The sequence below is a fragment of the Cinclus cinclus genome, chromosome 6, assembly GCF_963662255.1.
Source record: "Cinclus cinclus chromosome 6, bCinCin1.1, whole genome shotgun sequence".
In the NCBI taxonomy this organism is placed as follows: domain Eukaryota; kingdom Metazoa; phylum Chordata; class Aves; order Passeriformes; family Cinclidae; genus Cinclus; species Cinclus cinclus.
The window spans coordinates 50,482,802-50,500,943 of record NC_085051.1 but is presented as its reverse complement, the minus strand read 5'-3'; the positions used below and the strand labels follow the sequence as shown (position 1 = coordinate 50,500,943).

At 42.6% G+C, this 18,142-nt stretch overlaps 1 protein-coding gene across 1 annotated transcript in view; it reads left to right on the top strand.

Annotated features, from left to right (window-relative positions):
- CCDC85C (coiled-coil domain containing 85C) overlaps window positions 1-18,142 on the top strand; it is a 107,365-nt gene that overhangs the window by 60,760 nt on the left and 28,463 nt on the right. Inside the window, exon 2 of the mRNA XM_062495578.1 lies at window positions 6,365-6,441. Coding sequence (XP_062351562.1) covers window positions 6,365-6,441 — 77 coding nt within the window. The remainder of the gene's footprint in view (window positions 1-6,364; window positions 6,442-18,142) is intronic.

Here is an 18,142-nt window from a genome sequence, read left to right as displayed (position 1 = left end):
GTGTCTGTTCAGTAGATGCACCTCAGCTGTACCTCAGCACCTCAGCTATGGAAATATTTAAGATTTGCCCTTAATTCTCTTTCTGTGAGTGCACTGCTGCCATCTCTTTAACACTGGCAGTCAGAGTGCAGAGGAAACTTCTCCTTACACAACTCACAGTGAATGAGGTGATGGGACAAGAGGTAGAGCAGGCTGGTACGGCTTGCTTGTTGAATATCTTGCAGAGGTACAAAACACTGGAGCTTCTATTTACCATAGACCTTGTTGTTGCATATTCTCTTACCATAGCTCAAGGGAGACCCTAAGTTGTCTAAGATTCTACTGGAAAGGCATGGGATTTGGGATTAGCAGAGTATGGTACTTTGGACACAATGGTGAAGATGTGAAGATGATCAGAGGGCTGGAACACCTCTGCTCTGAGGAGAAGCTGAGAGAGTTTAGGTTGTTCAGCCTGGAAAAGAGAAGGCTCCAAGGAGACCCTAGAGCAGCTTTTCAATACCCAAAGGGGGCTACAAGAGAGCTGGAGAGGGACTTTTTACAGGGGTATGTAGTGATAGGAGATGGGTTAATGGCTTTGAACTGGCAGAGGTCAGGCTTAGATCACATATAAGGAGAGAACTTTTTACAATGAGGTGCTGAAACACCCTCGGGTGTTGGTCCACCCTCAGGACAGGCTGTTCAAGAGGTGGTAGATACCCCATCCCTGGAAACATTCAAGGATAGGTGGATGAGGCTCTGATCTAGTTGAAGATGTCCCTGCCTGCTGCAGGGGCTGTCCTAGGTGTTAAAGGGACTGTTAAAGGTCCCTTTCCACACGGAATCTCATTCTGAGATTCTTCACCAAGGCAAACCAAGGAGCATTCCCTGAAAACCCTGGCGGTGCCATAGCAGAGGGCAGCACATGTGAAACTAAAGTAACTCAGCACTGGCTCAGTGGTGGCCCTGCTCACATTTGAGCTATACACTGACTTAAGCCTGTGGTGAAAACTTGCCTTGCATAGCAGTCTGGAACAGGACATTGGGAATGGTGTTTTCTGGTAGGAGTAGAAAGATGGGGGCTGCCTAGGAGAAGCAAGGGTGGTGCATTTGTCCATATCTCCCAATAGTTTCCTTTAATGACATTATTTAAGATATGTGAGTTTCATCTGCTTTCCACCTGCTTTGAATGAGTTCTGTTGCTTTAATAAATCAACTTCTTTACAAGATATAACCACTGGCCATTTTTCAGCCTGCTTGTGTCTGTCAAGAAGCAAGACCAGTAGAGCAATACGAATATGAAATATAGAGGGGAGAGCAGAGATGTGATAATGAAACTGCCAACAAACAGCAAAGTGTTTTATTGAGCACAAGTGAAGGCCTTCTTATGAGATGATCTTTGATGGAAGGAGAGGAAGAGAAAATGTCAGCATTCTATCATGCAAAGAAGGCAGCTGGCTGCAAACTGCAAATCTGGTGAAGCATCACTCCTTCGTGTGTCTTTTCTCCGTGGTTTGGGAAAATCCCTTTAGGGATGCTGCTTTTTATGAGTTAGGTAGAGCCTTGTTTACAGGACATTGACAAAGTATAGCTGTGCTTTAGTGTCTTGAATCATGCTTAGTTAAAGTAGCTCCTGGGGAAAAATGCAGTGGAAGCAGTGAGTGTCCAGCCTCGCTCCTGGGGGGCACCTCCAGGGTGCATGTGGGGACAGAGCTGGAGAGGGGCACCATGGCCCTGACCTGCCAGCCAGCACTCCAGCTGGACACTGCCTAACCCGTGTTTTGTAGCAAAAAGACAAATCAAAAGGGCAAATCAAACCACAGTGGGGTGCTGTGGAAGAGGACTAAAGCACTTCTGTTGGTTCAAGTCTGCTCTTGCCATATTGTTTGGTATTGCCCAGGCTGGGTGTAAGGACTGTCCTGCTGTGAACGAGTCCCATCAAAGGGCTCTCCACAATTTTCTCATCTCACAGACAACCACATTAACATTTTCTGGCATCTCTGGTGTGAACTGCCCTATGTAAAGGGCAGTTTTTTTCTTATACTTATTTAGGTGCTAGCACCTCATTACAAAAAGGTCTTAAATAAAGGTGTCTCAATCCCAACCTCACAGCTGCCACACAAACTTCTGCTCTGCATGCTTGTGGTTGGAGAAGCGGCATATGAGGAAATCAAACTATTTATTTTGTTACTGTCAAAATAAATATGTAATTTATCATATTTACCCCAGTTTCCTCTGAAATCTCAGATGAGAATCAGAAAGGCTACAAGTGTCTTTTAAAATTACACTGTTCTGTGCTCTGCAGGCTGCAAGATTGTTTTGTTTGTTAAAACAATTTCTAATTTACGTTTTTACAAAGCTTGAGGAGCCAGGCAGTTCCCTGCTCTCTGAGAGACCATTGAGTTAAAACAAGGTAGAGTGATTTGTCTTGCCTCCATTTAGCTGTAATGAGTATTAAGTGGTTTATCTATGTGGAGAAAAGTTACTCAGCTAGATTACATCCAAGCTGAATTACATCCCATTCCAGATGGAGTATGTTTTTTAGAACAGTAAATCTTGAGGAGGGTGGATAATAACAGTAATGTGCCTTCCTGAGCTGGAACACAGCTCCTCTACCTCTCGTGGAGATAATGTGGGGAGCTACATCCAATTAATTTTTCCAAAGCTTTGTGAAGAAACAGGACTTCAGGTTTACAGCTCTGTGAACAATTCAGCTTGTAGAATTTGCATTGTGCAAGTGAGGATGGCTGATGGTGATTACTGTTTTCCGTTGTGAGTAGCAGCCTGGAAGGGCACTCTGCTGCCTCTCGCCCCATCTTCCTCTTCTGTATGATGGCTGCCACAGGGAGGGTGCTGACTGGGGTGTGAAATGTTTTGATGGGAAATTTTGTTCCCTATGGTGTCATCTGGTCCACTAAGGCACCCACTGCTCTTGCAGCTGGTTGTCGTGGCCCCAAGGGATAGCTAGAGGAGGATGTTGGCACCGATGGCATCACAGGCACACTGGGTGCTGGAGAAAAAAGGAGTACCAGAAAGCCTATCCTTGACCATGTGTCCTTGACCACCATACTTGTCTGTTCACCAGCAGGGCACTAGCAGGCGTGAGTGGACTCAAAGTCAGTGGTTGGTGTGCTAATGAGGTGTGGCTAGGTGGGTGTGCTGGGGGTATGCTCCAGTACCTGGGTCTGGGAGCTGCTCAGGAGCACCCACTGAGGAGGGTGCTTTTGGGCTGGTGAAGGTGGAACACTGCTCACAGCTGGTAGCAGGCTCTGACACAGTGATGAGGACCATTTGTTTGATTTCTAATGAAAAGGGATGTGAGGACCTGATCAGACAGTGATCCAGCTCTGCTGCCTCTCCTGGCTGGGTCAGTGGGGCTGTCCTTGCCTCCTGGCACTGGGGGAGGCAGGAGAGGATGGAAACTTACTGATAAGAGAAAGGTCAGAGGCAAAAAATGTTGGGAATGTGTTTCTTGATATAACATGGGTGAGACCTAGCCTGAAGTTTCACTGCTTAGCCTGGCAGTGTTACTGCCTGCTATTGTGAGAGTGATGAGCTTTTTTAATACTGAGATCAATATGCAAATGGTTCATCTGGCACCTGCCTCAACACAGGTCGGTCCAGAAGATGGAAGTAATTCATCTCTGAGGGCACAACAAGGACTGGGATAACTCTGATCACTGTTTCTCAGCCTTTGCTCAAGATGGAGCATCTTCTGCTGACAAAACAGCTAATTTGGGCTTTTTTCCTAAGTATCTTTTATGTTGCCATAGAATGTTTTCTGACTGCGGTCAGACGTCAAACATAGTTTGGGGTTGTACAGTGGTGTTTGAAAAATTCTAGCAGTTCTCAGGTCAGTCTTTCAGGACCGGTGGTGTACATTATCTCCTGAGGATGCAGGGCTTGCCTTCCCAAGGAGTACCTTTTTTTTTTCTTTTTTTTTTCTTTTTTTTTTTTGTAAGGGGTGCGAAACCACAGAGAAGAAATAATTCTCTATTTCCTTTTCTTTGTCAGTCAGACTCTATTATTTTCACCAACCAGTCAGTCAGTCCTGGTAGCATTCAGGGCCTGAATATGACAGCTTCTGCATCACCATTTATCCACTTAACCTAAATTTCTTGTAGATGCTAGTGCAATGAGGTTTCTGGTGGAGCTGGAATGCAGGTGGGAAGGACACCAGATCTACCAGTGGAAGCTGTTGTATTCATCACACAGCCAGTAGTCTCTGGTTCTCTTCAGACAAGAGATTGAGACTGGTTTTGGAGCTGTTTAGCCCAATGGGTATTACTGTACTGAATTTAGGGGTAAGTTAACAAAGTGTGATAGCCTGGGGCACAGAGGAGGTTAGACCAAAGAATCCATGGTCCTCCTGGCTTTAACAATCTCAAACTCCCCTTGCACCCTGCTGGAGGACAGGTTCATTACCAATTCAGCAAGTTCTTCAAGCTGATCCCGAAATCTTGCTGCATTCAGCATTGATCTACTGCAGCATTCTACTTGCCACCTTTAGATATGTGTGGCTAATGCTGTGGTGCATGAAGCCTTCACAGGGAAAGTGTTTTAGATCAATCCTATAACCTATTTGGTTTGCTCTCTTCTCCTCTGACCTGGAGACTCCCCCATATTAGGGTGATTGTTGGGCCGAGTTTATGGTCTCTGCAGCTCAAGTCAATGTTGCTGCGAAGCTTGCCACCACTTAAGCTGTTCACTGAATTTACACAGCTCCCTACAGTAACTCCTTAACCTTTTTCATGGGGACTTGTTTGGATTTCCTGGGTTTGAACAAAGCATAATCCAGTCAAAAAACTGAGCATTTTTCCTCTGAGAGTGTGCTTTAGATGGGCACTTGACTCGGGTCCATCCTGCTGTTCCTTTGTGTGGTTTTAGCACTTTTTTGAGCATATTCCAGGTTTTCCCTCGAGTGGCCAAAGCAGTCTCAGTGATTAGCTGTAGCATCCCTGCTAGCCCTTTTGTTGAGCTGCCCCCGGAGTAGCCAGGAAGAGCATTCAGGCTTAGTGCTGAGTGTGTTTGGCAGCCACTGGCAGAGGCAGAGAGAAGCTGTTTAGCACAGAACCAGCCCAAAGCTCACACGTGTGTGTGGGTGAGTGTTTGTGTGCCAGAGCTGCAGCCAGAGGTGCCTGCTGTCCATGAGGGGGGCTGAGCCCAAAAGGTGCTGGCCATTGCAGCACACACCCACTGGCACTGGGCCCTTGTGAATACCTGGTTCCTTGCCGATTCACGCTCAACAAGAATTCCTGGGGTTGAACAGTGGCTTCTGCAGTCATGCCATAATAAATGAGATGAGGGAAATTATAATTTTGCACTTTGCATAGCCCCTTTAGAAGTGTGGAAAATGTTTGGAGTTTTTCATATACTTATGTTGGAAAACTTTTCCTCCTGCTGTAACAGCTCATGGCCTCTGCTACTCAAATTACAAGTGGAGGAGACATTTTGCAAAGATCCAATTGTATGGATGAGAACATCAAGCTATAATGAAAATGGAGAAAAGACTTTCCCAGTTTCCTTTATTTTATTCCCTGTGAAATTTTCAAATGTGTTCCTTCAAAGCATGGTTCAAAACAAAAGCCAGATGCTTTGTAGAGCAGTAAGCCACCCACAGAGCTCTCCAGTGACTTATCTTCTATGCCAGACCACCCTATCTGGTGTTGCTGTCTTACTGCAATGGTAAACTGGCCATTGCATTCCTTCAGGTTGAATATTACCATTTTATGTGAGGGTATTCCCTATTTTATTGTCCTGTTGTTTTTCTGGGTAGTGTCACGTGCTTCCACTAGAAAAAACAGATGTCCTGGGTAGGCATTTGTGTGTGTCAGGCTGTGTGCATGCTGCAGCTCTGTGGCCTTGCTGAATACACTTCTCCCCCTTTTACAGCACTGGGAGTTGTGGCACTGACCTCCTCTTAGAGCTGTGCCAGCAGCTTGGTTTTGTGAGTTTCTCAGTTGTTTTTGAAAGAAAAAGGCACGTGTCTGGAGCAGTTGTTTATTCAAACCTAAAAGGAAACATCTTGTTCTGTTGTGGAGTACTTTGGTGCATTCTAGATGAATGAGAATAGCTTTCAAAACTATGAAATTACTTTTATGAAAATACAAAACACAGTGTTTCCATTTCACTTTCTTCTGTATCACCCATCCCTCAAACTGGCATTGATGCAGATTCACAGAAGATGTTGTCTGTTGCTGAATCTCAGCTTTTTAGTGAAAAAACCTTTGATGGGGTCCCTCCTCACCCTGCACACATAGGGTGTTATTCATCGAGTCATTCCCAAACTTGCCTTCTACAGAGTGGGAAAACATGTTGCTTCTGACAATGCTTGCCTGTGCCACAAGAAGCTTAAATGTGTCTGTTTTTTTTTTCTCTTTTCCTAAAGATTCATCTTCCAACTATATCAGGCAACTTGAAACTAAAGTGAAACTCCTGGAGGATGACAACAAGCTTCTTTCCCAGGTAGGTTTTAATTCCTAACAGATATTAGCGTGGCTCAGTTCTCCTATTTCCATATGGTCGTGTCTGACTGACCATTTTAATGCACAATGGCTTTTGGTAAACATCCTGCCCAGGAAGAAGACAATTCATATTAACCCCACACAGACAGAGTTTGGCCTCCTTCTGTTAAAATCAAAATTAAAAAAAAAAAAGGGAAAAAAAAGTGAATCCTCTGTTAGTGTCTGTGGGTGTTTCAGAGATGCATTAATGCCTCCCTGCAGAGCTCCTTTACCCACCTCTGCTCCTGGGGATGCTCTGAGAGTCCAGCTCTGCCTATGTCCTTGCTGCAGGATTTTGCCTTGCTTGCCCATTTACATTGACTTTTATCTTGTTGAAAGAGGAGACTGTTGTCAAAGTACAGCCTTGGGAACAGTTGTGTGTGGTGGAGGCTTACAGCTTTTATTTGAGATGTTACTTAAATCTGAACAGACTCTCTAAAGGGGCACTTTCTGCTTGCATCTCCCTTTCAAAGTCTGTTCCATGTGCCACTGTGCTTTTGATCACTCATGATGCTTACCTGTCTTTATATAGCAATGTCAAACAGTGGGAAGAAAACAACCATTCTGTCTGGTATGTCCTCTGGATCCCCTGTAAAACACAGCAGTTGGTGTAAAGAGGGGCAGCTCTGCTGCATTCAATGAGGCACTGTCTATGTAAACCATCAGAAAAGTTACCCTTTTTTTCCCATTCTTTGCAACCTTTCACTACTTTTATATTCTGCTTTCCTGTAATTTTAAACTTTTTTTTCTATACTTTGCTTCTTCCTTCAAGTACCATGTTTCACAGTCATTTTGTTCCAGATTCCTCCTAATTATAAGGACTGGAAATAAAAAAGCCCTTGTAATATTTTTAAGTGCCTTTTTGCCAGTTATGTGGTTTTGTTCTTTGCATTTTACCAAATTGGAGAATAGACTGTTCCAGGATCACATTTCTAAAACATTCTCATTTAAAATAAACAAACAATAATAATAAAGAGCTCTATGTGTACTGAAATTTTAATAGCATAATTTTGTCAAATGTTATATTTTTTGGAAATACACATTTTAACCTGACTCTGAGCGTTTTTAAAGATACTCCTTTTTTCCCAGCATACTCATTGGTATTACTAGCCATGAAAAGAACTCATAGGGCATCAAAGGGTTAAACCCCAAAAGGTGCTCAACTCAACAGCTTTGTAGTCGCTTTATGTATTAATTGATTGCTGATTTGATTTTACCCCCCCGTCTTTGTCCCAGACTGAGGCTGAGCTGGTGTCTGGTGGTGGTCGAAGCCCGCCGCTTTGATTGGAGCTATTGATGGCAGATGGTCTGTGTGTGGGCAGTTGGGGTGTGCATGGATTCGGGGATGGGCTCCATGTGCCCTTGGCCTAGCTTTGTCCTGCCACAGCCGAGCACATTACTCTGTCAGAGCTGCCTGAGGAGGTCAAGAAAAAGTTGGTAGTTAATGGTGAAAATGATTAGGGTCTGCATAGGATTATTGAATCGGGAGGATGAAACCAAATTAATTTTGGGTTGTGCGAGGCTGCTTCGGGCTCATGCATCAGCCCTTCACCTTTGTGCTGCCCTGGGTGTGAAGGCTGTGCCTTTTCCTCCACTGTCTTCATGGGTCATCACCTTTTGGGCTGTGTTATTACAAATATTTGAATCCAGGAGGGAGAGAAATTACCTTAAAATGGCTCTGTGTTCTGGAGAAGGCCAGCCACCTCCCCAGTGGCGGCAGGCACTGATGACAGCCTGGCTGTGATGTGCTGTGCAGCCCCTGTGTGATGTCTCAATGGCCCTCCAAAAAAGATCAGGATCCAACTTCTTTTAGATCACATTCAGGAAATAATTTTATTTATTATAAGCAGGGAAGCAGCTTTCCTTAGGGCAACAGGACTGTTGAAGCTACTGTGGGCTGACTGAACTCCCTGGGAGCTGAGCTGCATCACCTCCAGTCTGTCATGCTACACACCCAGATCTAGATTTTTTTTCTCTTTTAATAAGAAAGATTAGGAAAATCTGTATACACACAAACTCACATGCATATGTACATATTGCTCCCAGCACTTTCCCAAAAAGTATAATCCACTTACTGTGTCTTTACTTGCTTTGTCTGATGGGAAAGTTTTTAGCTGTTGCCATGCGGATCTTGGGATAGGACTCTAGTCAGAAAGGATCCTGGCAAACTTTCTCCCATTTTGAAGGTTGCCAGGTGATCCTGGCTGTTTGAACTCAGCAGTGCCAAACTGGCTTGTCAACACCAAAATCACATTTAAACTCATCTTGGCTTTCTCCCTGGGAGTATTGAGTTTGCAATAATATTTGCAGCCTAGTGTCAAGAAGTTCTGTCACCAGTGTGCAGAGGAGTGATGAAACCTGACGTCCTAAGTAACAAACAGTGCCTGTGCATTAAGGGATTAACAGATCAGGGGTGGTTATGGAAGTCTTCCTGGCTTCCTTCCAACTGCTAAACACAGAGCTGAAATAGTGCTTCATCCAGAGAAACCTGAGAAGGCTGGTGCTGCAAAGGATATTTGCAAGCTTTATGGCTGGATTTATATTCCAGTGGCCAGTGACACAATGCCCCTTTGCTGGCTGGTGCATCCTGAGTGAAATTTGTTGCTTTATCTTCTTCAGCATCTCTGGAGTGAAGGTATGATGAGAGGTGGTGTCTTTGTAGCCTCTTCTGGAATCAAGTTGTTGCAGGGGATCCTGAGCTTGCACTTTTTTCTCCTGCTTTCCCTACTAACTTTTCTCTATAAGCACTTTAGAAGAAAGCCTCAGTGGGATAGGCAAAAACTTCCCAGCCCATGCCTGGCAGCTGCTCTGCACTGTACGTGTCACCTGTAGCACAGGTGTGCTGGGATTCACACTGTTTTTCTAGTGACTTATTTGAACAGGTTAATGGAAAGAGCTTTTCTTACTCTTGGAGGTCAAGAGATGCCATCTCACAAGCCACACTGCAGTCAGTGGGAGGAAAGGAAATGGACATGAGGGTGCTACTATGATAGCCATATATATGTTTTTGTTGTTGTTGTTATTGTTTTGACTTCTTTTGCTTTCTAGGGAAGGACATGATGTGTATTTCCAGTTGGAAATTGATATGCTTCTGACATTGCTAACCCATCAGTACTCATCACTCTCTCAATTTTCCTTTCTCTGAGGAGAAACAACTCCAGTTTTTACCTTTTTTGATGCAGGCCGGCAGTTTATGGTGTGATGTTTTGTTGGCGTGGCCATGTCAGCTAGAAGGTCATGCTCTTGGATGGCATTGATGTACTGGCAAAATCTCTGACAGCAATTCTGGCAACCCACAACTTTAGTTGCCCTGGTTTATATTGTTTGGGGAGAGGTTGTAGCAAATGCCACTACCTGAAAAGACCTCTCAGTCCTGCTCTCCAGTGCTGGTAGGTGTCTGTGGTGTAGCCACAGTGGCAAAGACCCCACAAAGCCCAGTGGGGATGGTGTGACCCTTTCTCACAGGTGTAGCTGGTTTCTGGAAGTTTTAGTTGTAGTGTAAACAAGATGAATGAAAGCTCTGAGAAGTGTTGGGTGTTGGTTTCAGAGAGCTTCACGGGCATCACTTCTGTAGTCTCACATTCACCAGGGAAGAATTGCACTGAGCTCTGCCATGTGCATGCATTTGTTCTGTGCAACATCACATGGGTGAAGTCTTGATTTTCCTCTGTGTCATTGTGAGAAATGCCCAGTCGGGCTGGTGTTAACCTTTCTTTAGTGGCTGTTTGACTAGGCGAGGGTGCCTTCCATGTTCCTAAGATATGGTTTCCCTGACGTGGGAGACCATATTTTCCATTCCTCAGGGCTAGAAGTGTCCAAGCAAAAAACAGACCCCTTAAGCCACTTCATGCTGCCCCTTGAACAAAAAGGAATTTTTAATTACACATTTTCCCCTTAAGGCTAGAGAGGCCTGTATTTACAACATTTAGGAGATCCAAAGGTCAGTTCTGAGTAGCTTCATAACTAATGCATACATTTTAGAAATAATAAGGGTAACAAACTTCTGGCCATTCTTTGACATTATTTTGCATTTTTAGCGCATTCTGTATGCTTGCAAGGATTAAACATTTTTAGCTAAATCTGAAGTTTGTAGGCTGTGTGGACTCATCACTTTCCTCTCTCCTTGTAACTAAGGACTGTGCACCATAGGCTGGCTGTCAGGACTCCTTTTGGTTTACAGTCTCTGCTGAGCCATGTCTACCTTTTCCCTTGAGAGCAGGAATGCCAGAGGCATTTTTCTGTTCAGAGTTGCTCAGGGCACATTACACACCTTTGTTTCAGAAAGCCCAGCTTTTAAAAAAGCAGATGCATTGGGCAGGTGAGGCTCTAAGTAACTGAATGTTTGACAATGAAGTCCTAGTGCCTCTTTCATGGAAAATTTCAAATCTCTTGGTGCAGAGCAGAAACAAAAAAAAATTCTTCTCTAGGGAGTGATAGCCCTTGAGATTTATGAGGAACATAAGAGTATTTAATTAAAATTGCCAAATAGACTTCAGTAGCACCAGCACTTAACAGCAGTTCAGCCTGCTAGCTGCCTGGGATTTAGAGTATCCTTGGAAAATCTTTAGAGCATCTCTAAAAGTTACTGAAAACTGTTCTTAGTCTTATTTTTAAGAAACAGCATGCTTTTCCTGAATGAAAAGAAGGCTGCAGCTGTAGAGTTAATAAAAATGACAATAGACAATGCCTGTAACACTGCTATTAGAACAGAGCTGAGGTGTTTGAGCAAGGAACTTCCATGGTCACAGAATCTGCAGGCTGCCACAATTCTTAGGCAAATAGGATCTTGGCACAACCATGCACTCAGCAGGCAGTTTCCAGCATACTGTTCTGAAAACAAGGGGGAAAATCTCCACCCCAGGGCCAAAAAGAACCTGACAATCCTTACTACTGCAAAGAGCAAAGATGTAAATGCTGTTCAGTAGAGAGCCTGATTTCTTCCCAAGGAGGAGAAAAAGAAATTGCCCACAATGTGCTGGCTGGCTTCAGGAGAGTCAGAGTGCAATTTCCTCTGCTGTTTTATTATCAGCCACTTCTGTGCCAAGTCTGCCATTAACAGTTGCTGCTTATAGAGTTGCCTGTTGCTCTCAGAGCTGTTATAAGGTCTTAGCACTTGGGCCTCTGTGAATTGGCTCTGGAGGTTTGTCTGAGGCCAAGGCTTGTGCCAGGAGCACTGCACACGCTCACCACGACAGGAACAAAATTACAAACCTGTCTGATTTCCCCAAAGTCTACCTATTGTTTGTGCATGAGGAGGATAAGTATAATTGCTTTAATTTAAGGTCTCACAAGGGAAATTGGTTTTTTTTTTGGTAATACAGAGCAACTCAGACATGAAAGCTTTCCAGGCAGTTGGTCTCTATTTAAATTCAGAATACTAAAGGGGATGTGCCCTCAGTTACTCTATTACCATTTTTAAACAGTGTTTTAATGTTTAGCTGCATATTACTTTTAAGTAATAAAAAAGGAGATTCGTGTTTGGGGTCACATCCAAATATTCCTTTCAAATCAGCGGTGAGAATTCCTATGCATGGAGGACTCCATGCATTTTGGAATACAGCTCTTGAAGAAACAGATTTTCATGAGACCTTCTCTTTTGAGACCAAAACTTTGATCGAGTTTGGAGAGTGCACTGCACTGCTTACATGTGTAAATGCAAAATATGATAACAGAATCCCTCAAATGTTGCTTCCTTAGTTGTGGAAACAGAACCTTAAGAAAAAACAAAACCTGTGAAACTAATCAATGTCCAAGTGTGTTCCACTTCACCTTTCATGAATTGCAATGACAAGACTGATCTGACCAATTTGTTATCCAATAGGTTGACTTGAGATGTAAATAACAATGTGTATTTATTGGATAAAATGGTTTTCCTTCCCAAATAAGAATATACAGTTTTATAGGAGATGTTCAAAATATCTTCAAGCCCTCTAAGAGAGCGGAGTTCCTTCTGTTTACTTTTGACATTAGGGGTTTGAGCTGCTACCTACCAAAATAAATATTCACTGCATTCACACACTTCTAAAATGTATGATCAGTGACAGAAATGAGCTTTCTAGGTGGTGTTCTGTATGTTCTGGGGGTTATAACCTGTGGTATCCAGGGATTTCTGTAGAATGTAAATAAAGTTCCCTAAAAAGCTAGGAAATATAATTAAAAAGATCTGGATCCAGAACTCAACTAACAGTCAAGTAACTAATACTGGGTTAATTGAGTCTTACAAATTTGAGACCATCTTATAGTTTCTTGCAGCTTAAAATTTTGGAAGGGCTGGAGCTGAATTTCAGTGCTTGAGTGTGTGTGAGAGAGATGCACACATGCAAAGCTCTGTCATGCCCCATTTATTTCTGTTGTGGGTAAGCAACAACACTGGGTTTAATGAGGCTCAGTTTAACCTCCAGCTGTGAAATACGGGATTAGTCATATCCTCTGCTTAACCAGCTTTGTAATAATTTCACTAAATTCCACTTTTTTTCTCTGTATGAGGACAGGGCCAGGGAAGAAGCTCTTAATTGCAGTTAGATCAGGCTATGAAGAAGCAGCTTTTTGTGTCTTTGAAACATGGGGAGAGGTTCAAAGTACACAGAGTCTCAGTGATCCATCCATCTGAGAAGTACTGAAAAATGTCTTGAGGGGAAACTATGCAATAACTGCAGAGGCTTAAAAACAGATTTTTGCAATAAGTAAAATGCCAAATTTAAGCCCAGATCAAGAAAAATTCAGAGTCTTGACATCTGAAAGCAACTTGGGCAACAATGGGAAGGATGTTAATCATTCATTGCTTTGAGAAAAAAAAAAAAAGCCTCTTTACTCAAAACTGTAAGTTTATGACAAGATATTCAGTTTGGTTTTGTTTTTCATGGAGCCAGAAATGCAAATCTAAATCTTTGTAAGAGACTTTGAAAGAATATTCAGATTATCTACAAAAAATTGAGACTGGCAGTAATTGATTCTCCCTGGCTGCTTGAGTCCTGTTTCAGCAGAGAGCATGGAACATCCAAGTGGTCCTCCAGGGAAGAGGGATTTGGGTGCCCAGCACAGCCCTCAGTCAGCTGGTGGCCAGCATGAGCTAAATCCTGCAAGGGTCCTTTGCTGATTTATCAGGAGAGGTTTCAGGTCTTCATTTTCTAATTTCTGACAACTCTGTTGTTTTATGGGATGTGGGGAGTGCCTTGAGGGCAGCCCAGCAGTGTTGCTGTGGCTGTGATTTTGGGAGGAGGTGCAGTGGTTTCCTTTAGCTTCTTTGCCTGGAGTGCAGTTGACAGGATAAAATGAAAGGTGACTCCAGGGGATGCTTGATACTACATCCATATCAACATATACTTCCCTGGAGGAAATGGGGCAACATTCTGTAGTTTCTCCACTGGCACCCCTCAAAGACACTGATTTTTGTTCTAATGAGCCACCATGGGCTCTATTAGTCTGTGACTCTGAAACTCGTGGCATGCAAGCCACAGACCCGACTTGGGCTGCACCAAATGCCAATGGCTATAGCTCCATTTGGCTTTGTTAACTATTGAGCTGCATTTCTATTTGGGTTATAGATTGTGATACTTGGATCTCTCAGCCGTGCCAGCTCATATTTCCTCTTGAGCAAAGTCTGCCAGTTGTGTGATTATAATTATATACTGTGATTTGGTTTGAACTGATTATCTGAGTCTCCTGTGAGTTATGGGCTTGATCTTTCAATGCAGATCTAAAACAAGAGGACAAAAATACAGACATTCTTGAATATTAACAGTGTACTAAAGTTCCCTACCTCAGTTGCTACAGAGAATGGAGAGGTGTGAAACCTGCACTGCTTTTATGTCCTGTACCCCACTGAGATACTAATAAAGTCTTTTCCAGGAGTGATTTTGCATGGTAAAATCTGCTAAGCCTCTTACTGACTGTCTCCTGCCTTCCCCAAAGTTGTTAGCTCTCCCAACAATAGAGACTTCCAGCTGTCACCAGTGTGACCAGGTGAAATCTGGTTGCCCTCCAGCTTCTGTGAACACAGATCACAATGTGAGGGAGAAATCAGAACCTAGGCAGAAGTGGGGATCCTCATCCCCGTGTTACATTTGTGAATGGCTGAGATCCAGCCATGGCACAATGCCCACATGCATTTCCAATTCTACATGAACTACTAAAAATGGATTTACTGATGGAACTGAGGCTCTGCTTGTGACCTCCTGGCTGAATACTGAAGAGGGAATAAGGAGCACAGGTGTCTTGACAGACCCTTATCCTCTAAAGCCTTTGTCACCAGTTCAAGTGATCCCCAGATGTGCTGCATGTACAACAGGGATATGAACCAGTGTGAAGGAATTTAATCTCTCCTGTTGCAGAAAGCTCATATTATTGCATGACACGGAAGATGTTAAATAGTTTTAATCTCATCCCTTAATTTTTTTTCCTTATTTGCAGAGTTCTTTCAAAATCAAATGGTTGATTTTTTTATTGCGCTCTCGTGTGTGATTTCCAACTTGCCTGATAAATGCTGCTGAAGCTAATGGGACTCTTCACATATACTTAAAGTCAGATATGTGCTTTGCTGAGCTTATTTTTCTTGAATATGTCTTGTAGTGATAACTGCAATTACTGAACCTTAATTCAATTATTTGCTAGCTTCACACAGTGAAATTGCCCATCCCTCAGATTCCTGGTGTGTGAGACACTAAAACATGGATTAATGAGATAAGGGGGAAATGTTTGTGCAAGGTCATGCAGTAGGGGATGTTTTCTGGGGCACAAGGCTGCCTGACGAGGCCAATCACTTGTGCAAGGCAGGTGCTTTGCACCTCCTCCTGCAGGTTATTTGAGATGTGTTCCTGCTTTGCTTTATCTCAGCAAAATATCACTGCTCTGCTGTGATACCTAGGGCTACCTTGGGCCAGGATGTTGTCACAGAGGTGTGTGCTCTCACAGTGTCATTGACCTCTGCAGGTGTGGTAAAATGCTCATAGCTGTGAAGAAGAAAGAATAAGATGATCAGACTTTATCAACTGTTTGTTTGGGGGGGATCACCGTGATCTGAATCTGGATAGTAAGAGATTAATGTTTGTGCAGATGGGTTCTGCAAGGCTTCATTCATGAATATAGAGAAAGGGTTAGAAGTTCAAATAATGATATTACCTTACCAAGTGCTGCATATAAGACCATTTAGTCACCTGTGGTAAAGATGCAGGTTTTTTTCAAGATGATAAAATAACTTTATTTCTGTTAAGTTTCCACATGTATAATGTTCTTCTGTTCCCTTCTAGCTGACTGACTGCAATAGGTTACCACAAAATTTCAGTAAGGTAGAGAGCTAATGCATCCATGAGCAGCATTTTGGAACTGGGGGGCTGCCTTTTAGTACTGCTGCTGGCTGTTGTGGGTTCTGATTGCTTATTCTTTCATTTGCTAATGGTGGTGATTTCCATTTTTTAATCATCTGAATGTATTAAATATGCCACTAGTTTGTTTTTATTTCTGTACTGCACTTGTGCAAAAGACATTGGTTAGTAATATCTGTGTTTTCACCAAGTTCAAATCAATGACATTTGCCTACATGAAGAGAAGTGTGCAATTTCGGCTAAATTGCTACAGGAAATAACAGAAAAAGGTTTTGAGCTAAACCTTTCATTTAATTACTCAGTTGCAAACAATGGGTTTGCAGTGTCAAAATTGAGGCAATTTCAATTACTGGAACAATTATGGTTTAGAGTGTTGTTGCTGGTAGGTTAAGAATTTATATTACAGTGACAGACAAGTAATCCAGGTAATGGGCAGAGCACGAGTCCATACAGATGAAGGCAGCCTGACATAGTGGGCTGAAATAAAACCTTTTGCATTTTTTCCTCTTCACAAATGTATTTAATCAAAAACCAAGGTCTCAGCAGTTTTCCATGTAACATCCAAGACTTATGGGGTGAAACTAAAATATTTTTTTTAATAGACTTTTTTTTTCCCATATAAAGAATTACCCAAATCACAAGCCAAATCACAAATCAAAATCCTTATGGGCTTACAAGGTTCAGGGTGTGATGTCCTTCCCTTATTGCTGAGGACCAAGTTCACTCTGATGTTTAAATGATGGCTGAAGGAAATCCTGTGCTTTGTAAAGGGGGAGGTAGCCACTGAAAAATGGAAATTGCATGTCTGCCAGAGGGCTGGGTGATGGTGTGGCATAATAATTTGTCCAAAGAAAATCTTCTGAACTGGTGTCAATAAGGCTATGTTCTTTTGTCAATATTGAGTTCCCTTCAGTATTCCCTTCCATCTAGTTGCATTTCATGCTGTTACATAATTTCTTCTAAAGTTACGTTGAAAGCAGATATAATATTAATACATTTAAGTGCTGCTTGTGTAATCTGCTGTCTCTTGAGCTTAGTGCAAGTGGGTCTGCATTGTAGGAAAATGAAGCTGATTATTATAAACCCTCGGAAGTGACAGTCCTTTGGGAAGTCTGCTGTCAGTGACTCACGTATGCTTGATTCTCTGTGTTCTGGACACATTTTGCCATCCCCTTTGTACTCCCCAGAGGTAAACAAAAAGGGGCTCCTGACCTTCAGTTTGGTGCTTTGTTGTATGTTTTTTAAGATGACTTGTGAACCAGGAGAGAAAGTTTTCACAATGCAGGGGCTGAGAAATGAGTTACAAAGAGGTGAAGAGAGCTGTAGTCCTCAGGTGACTCCTGGCTCCTGCCTGCAGCAGAAGGATGCGGGTCTCAAGCAGCTCTTTATCACATCCACCAAGGCTCCAGGGTGCCTCGGATATGCTTAGGCACAGGATGCCCATGATTAGACACCCAAATTGCTCCCAAATGACCCCACGGTCCATGGGGAGAAGGGAAGCTGTGACCCTTCGTCAAGGCTTTAATATTTCCACAGGGCACAGAGTCAAACTGATCATTTATGATTAGATACTTCTTTTAACCTCTTTTCAGCCTTCATCTCTTACAACTTATGCAAAAGGAGAAAAAAGTGTTTTCAATTAAAGGCTACTTATGTAACGACCCTGTTTTGAATGCTAATTCATGAATTACTGGGAGCTGACAGTGCTGCTTTTTAATTTTCCTCGGTCACTTCAGAACATAATTCTAATTTAAAGAGTTTTTGCTACTCTCTCATAAATGCTGAGAACTTTCTGTCAAGTAAATTTCTGTCTTTCTGTGTTTAATTTATGTTAAGAACAGTCCATTTTGTTGCATCAAAGTATTTCAGAATTAAATATTTGTCTTCTTTTTTCTCCCTTCTAGCAGAAGTAACAGTGAAGGGTAACAGAAAAGATAATTTGTCTGACTTGTCTCTAAGTTTTCAACACTTTATCTTCACAGTTGGTCCAACATGGCCACAGCACTGATCTGACTTTACTGGACAGAAACGGAAAGGAAAATAAATGTTTCTTCGTAGTACTTTGACCTTAAAATACCACAAACACCATCCATCTTCTTGTGTTATTTGTGTTATTTTTCAATTGAATCACTCAGCACAGCAGGTCAAAAAGTCAGAGGCCACCATTTCTTCTGTTTGCTAGCAGGATAGAAAGCTTTGATAGGAACAAGTGTTTGCTGTTTTTTCATTGTTTTGTTTCAGCGGTTTTTTTAAAATGTAATTTTAGTCTTTGGTAAGCACCAAGACTTCAATTTCTATCTCAAGCATGTAAAATTATACATTGTTTGTTATGGAAAACACCAG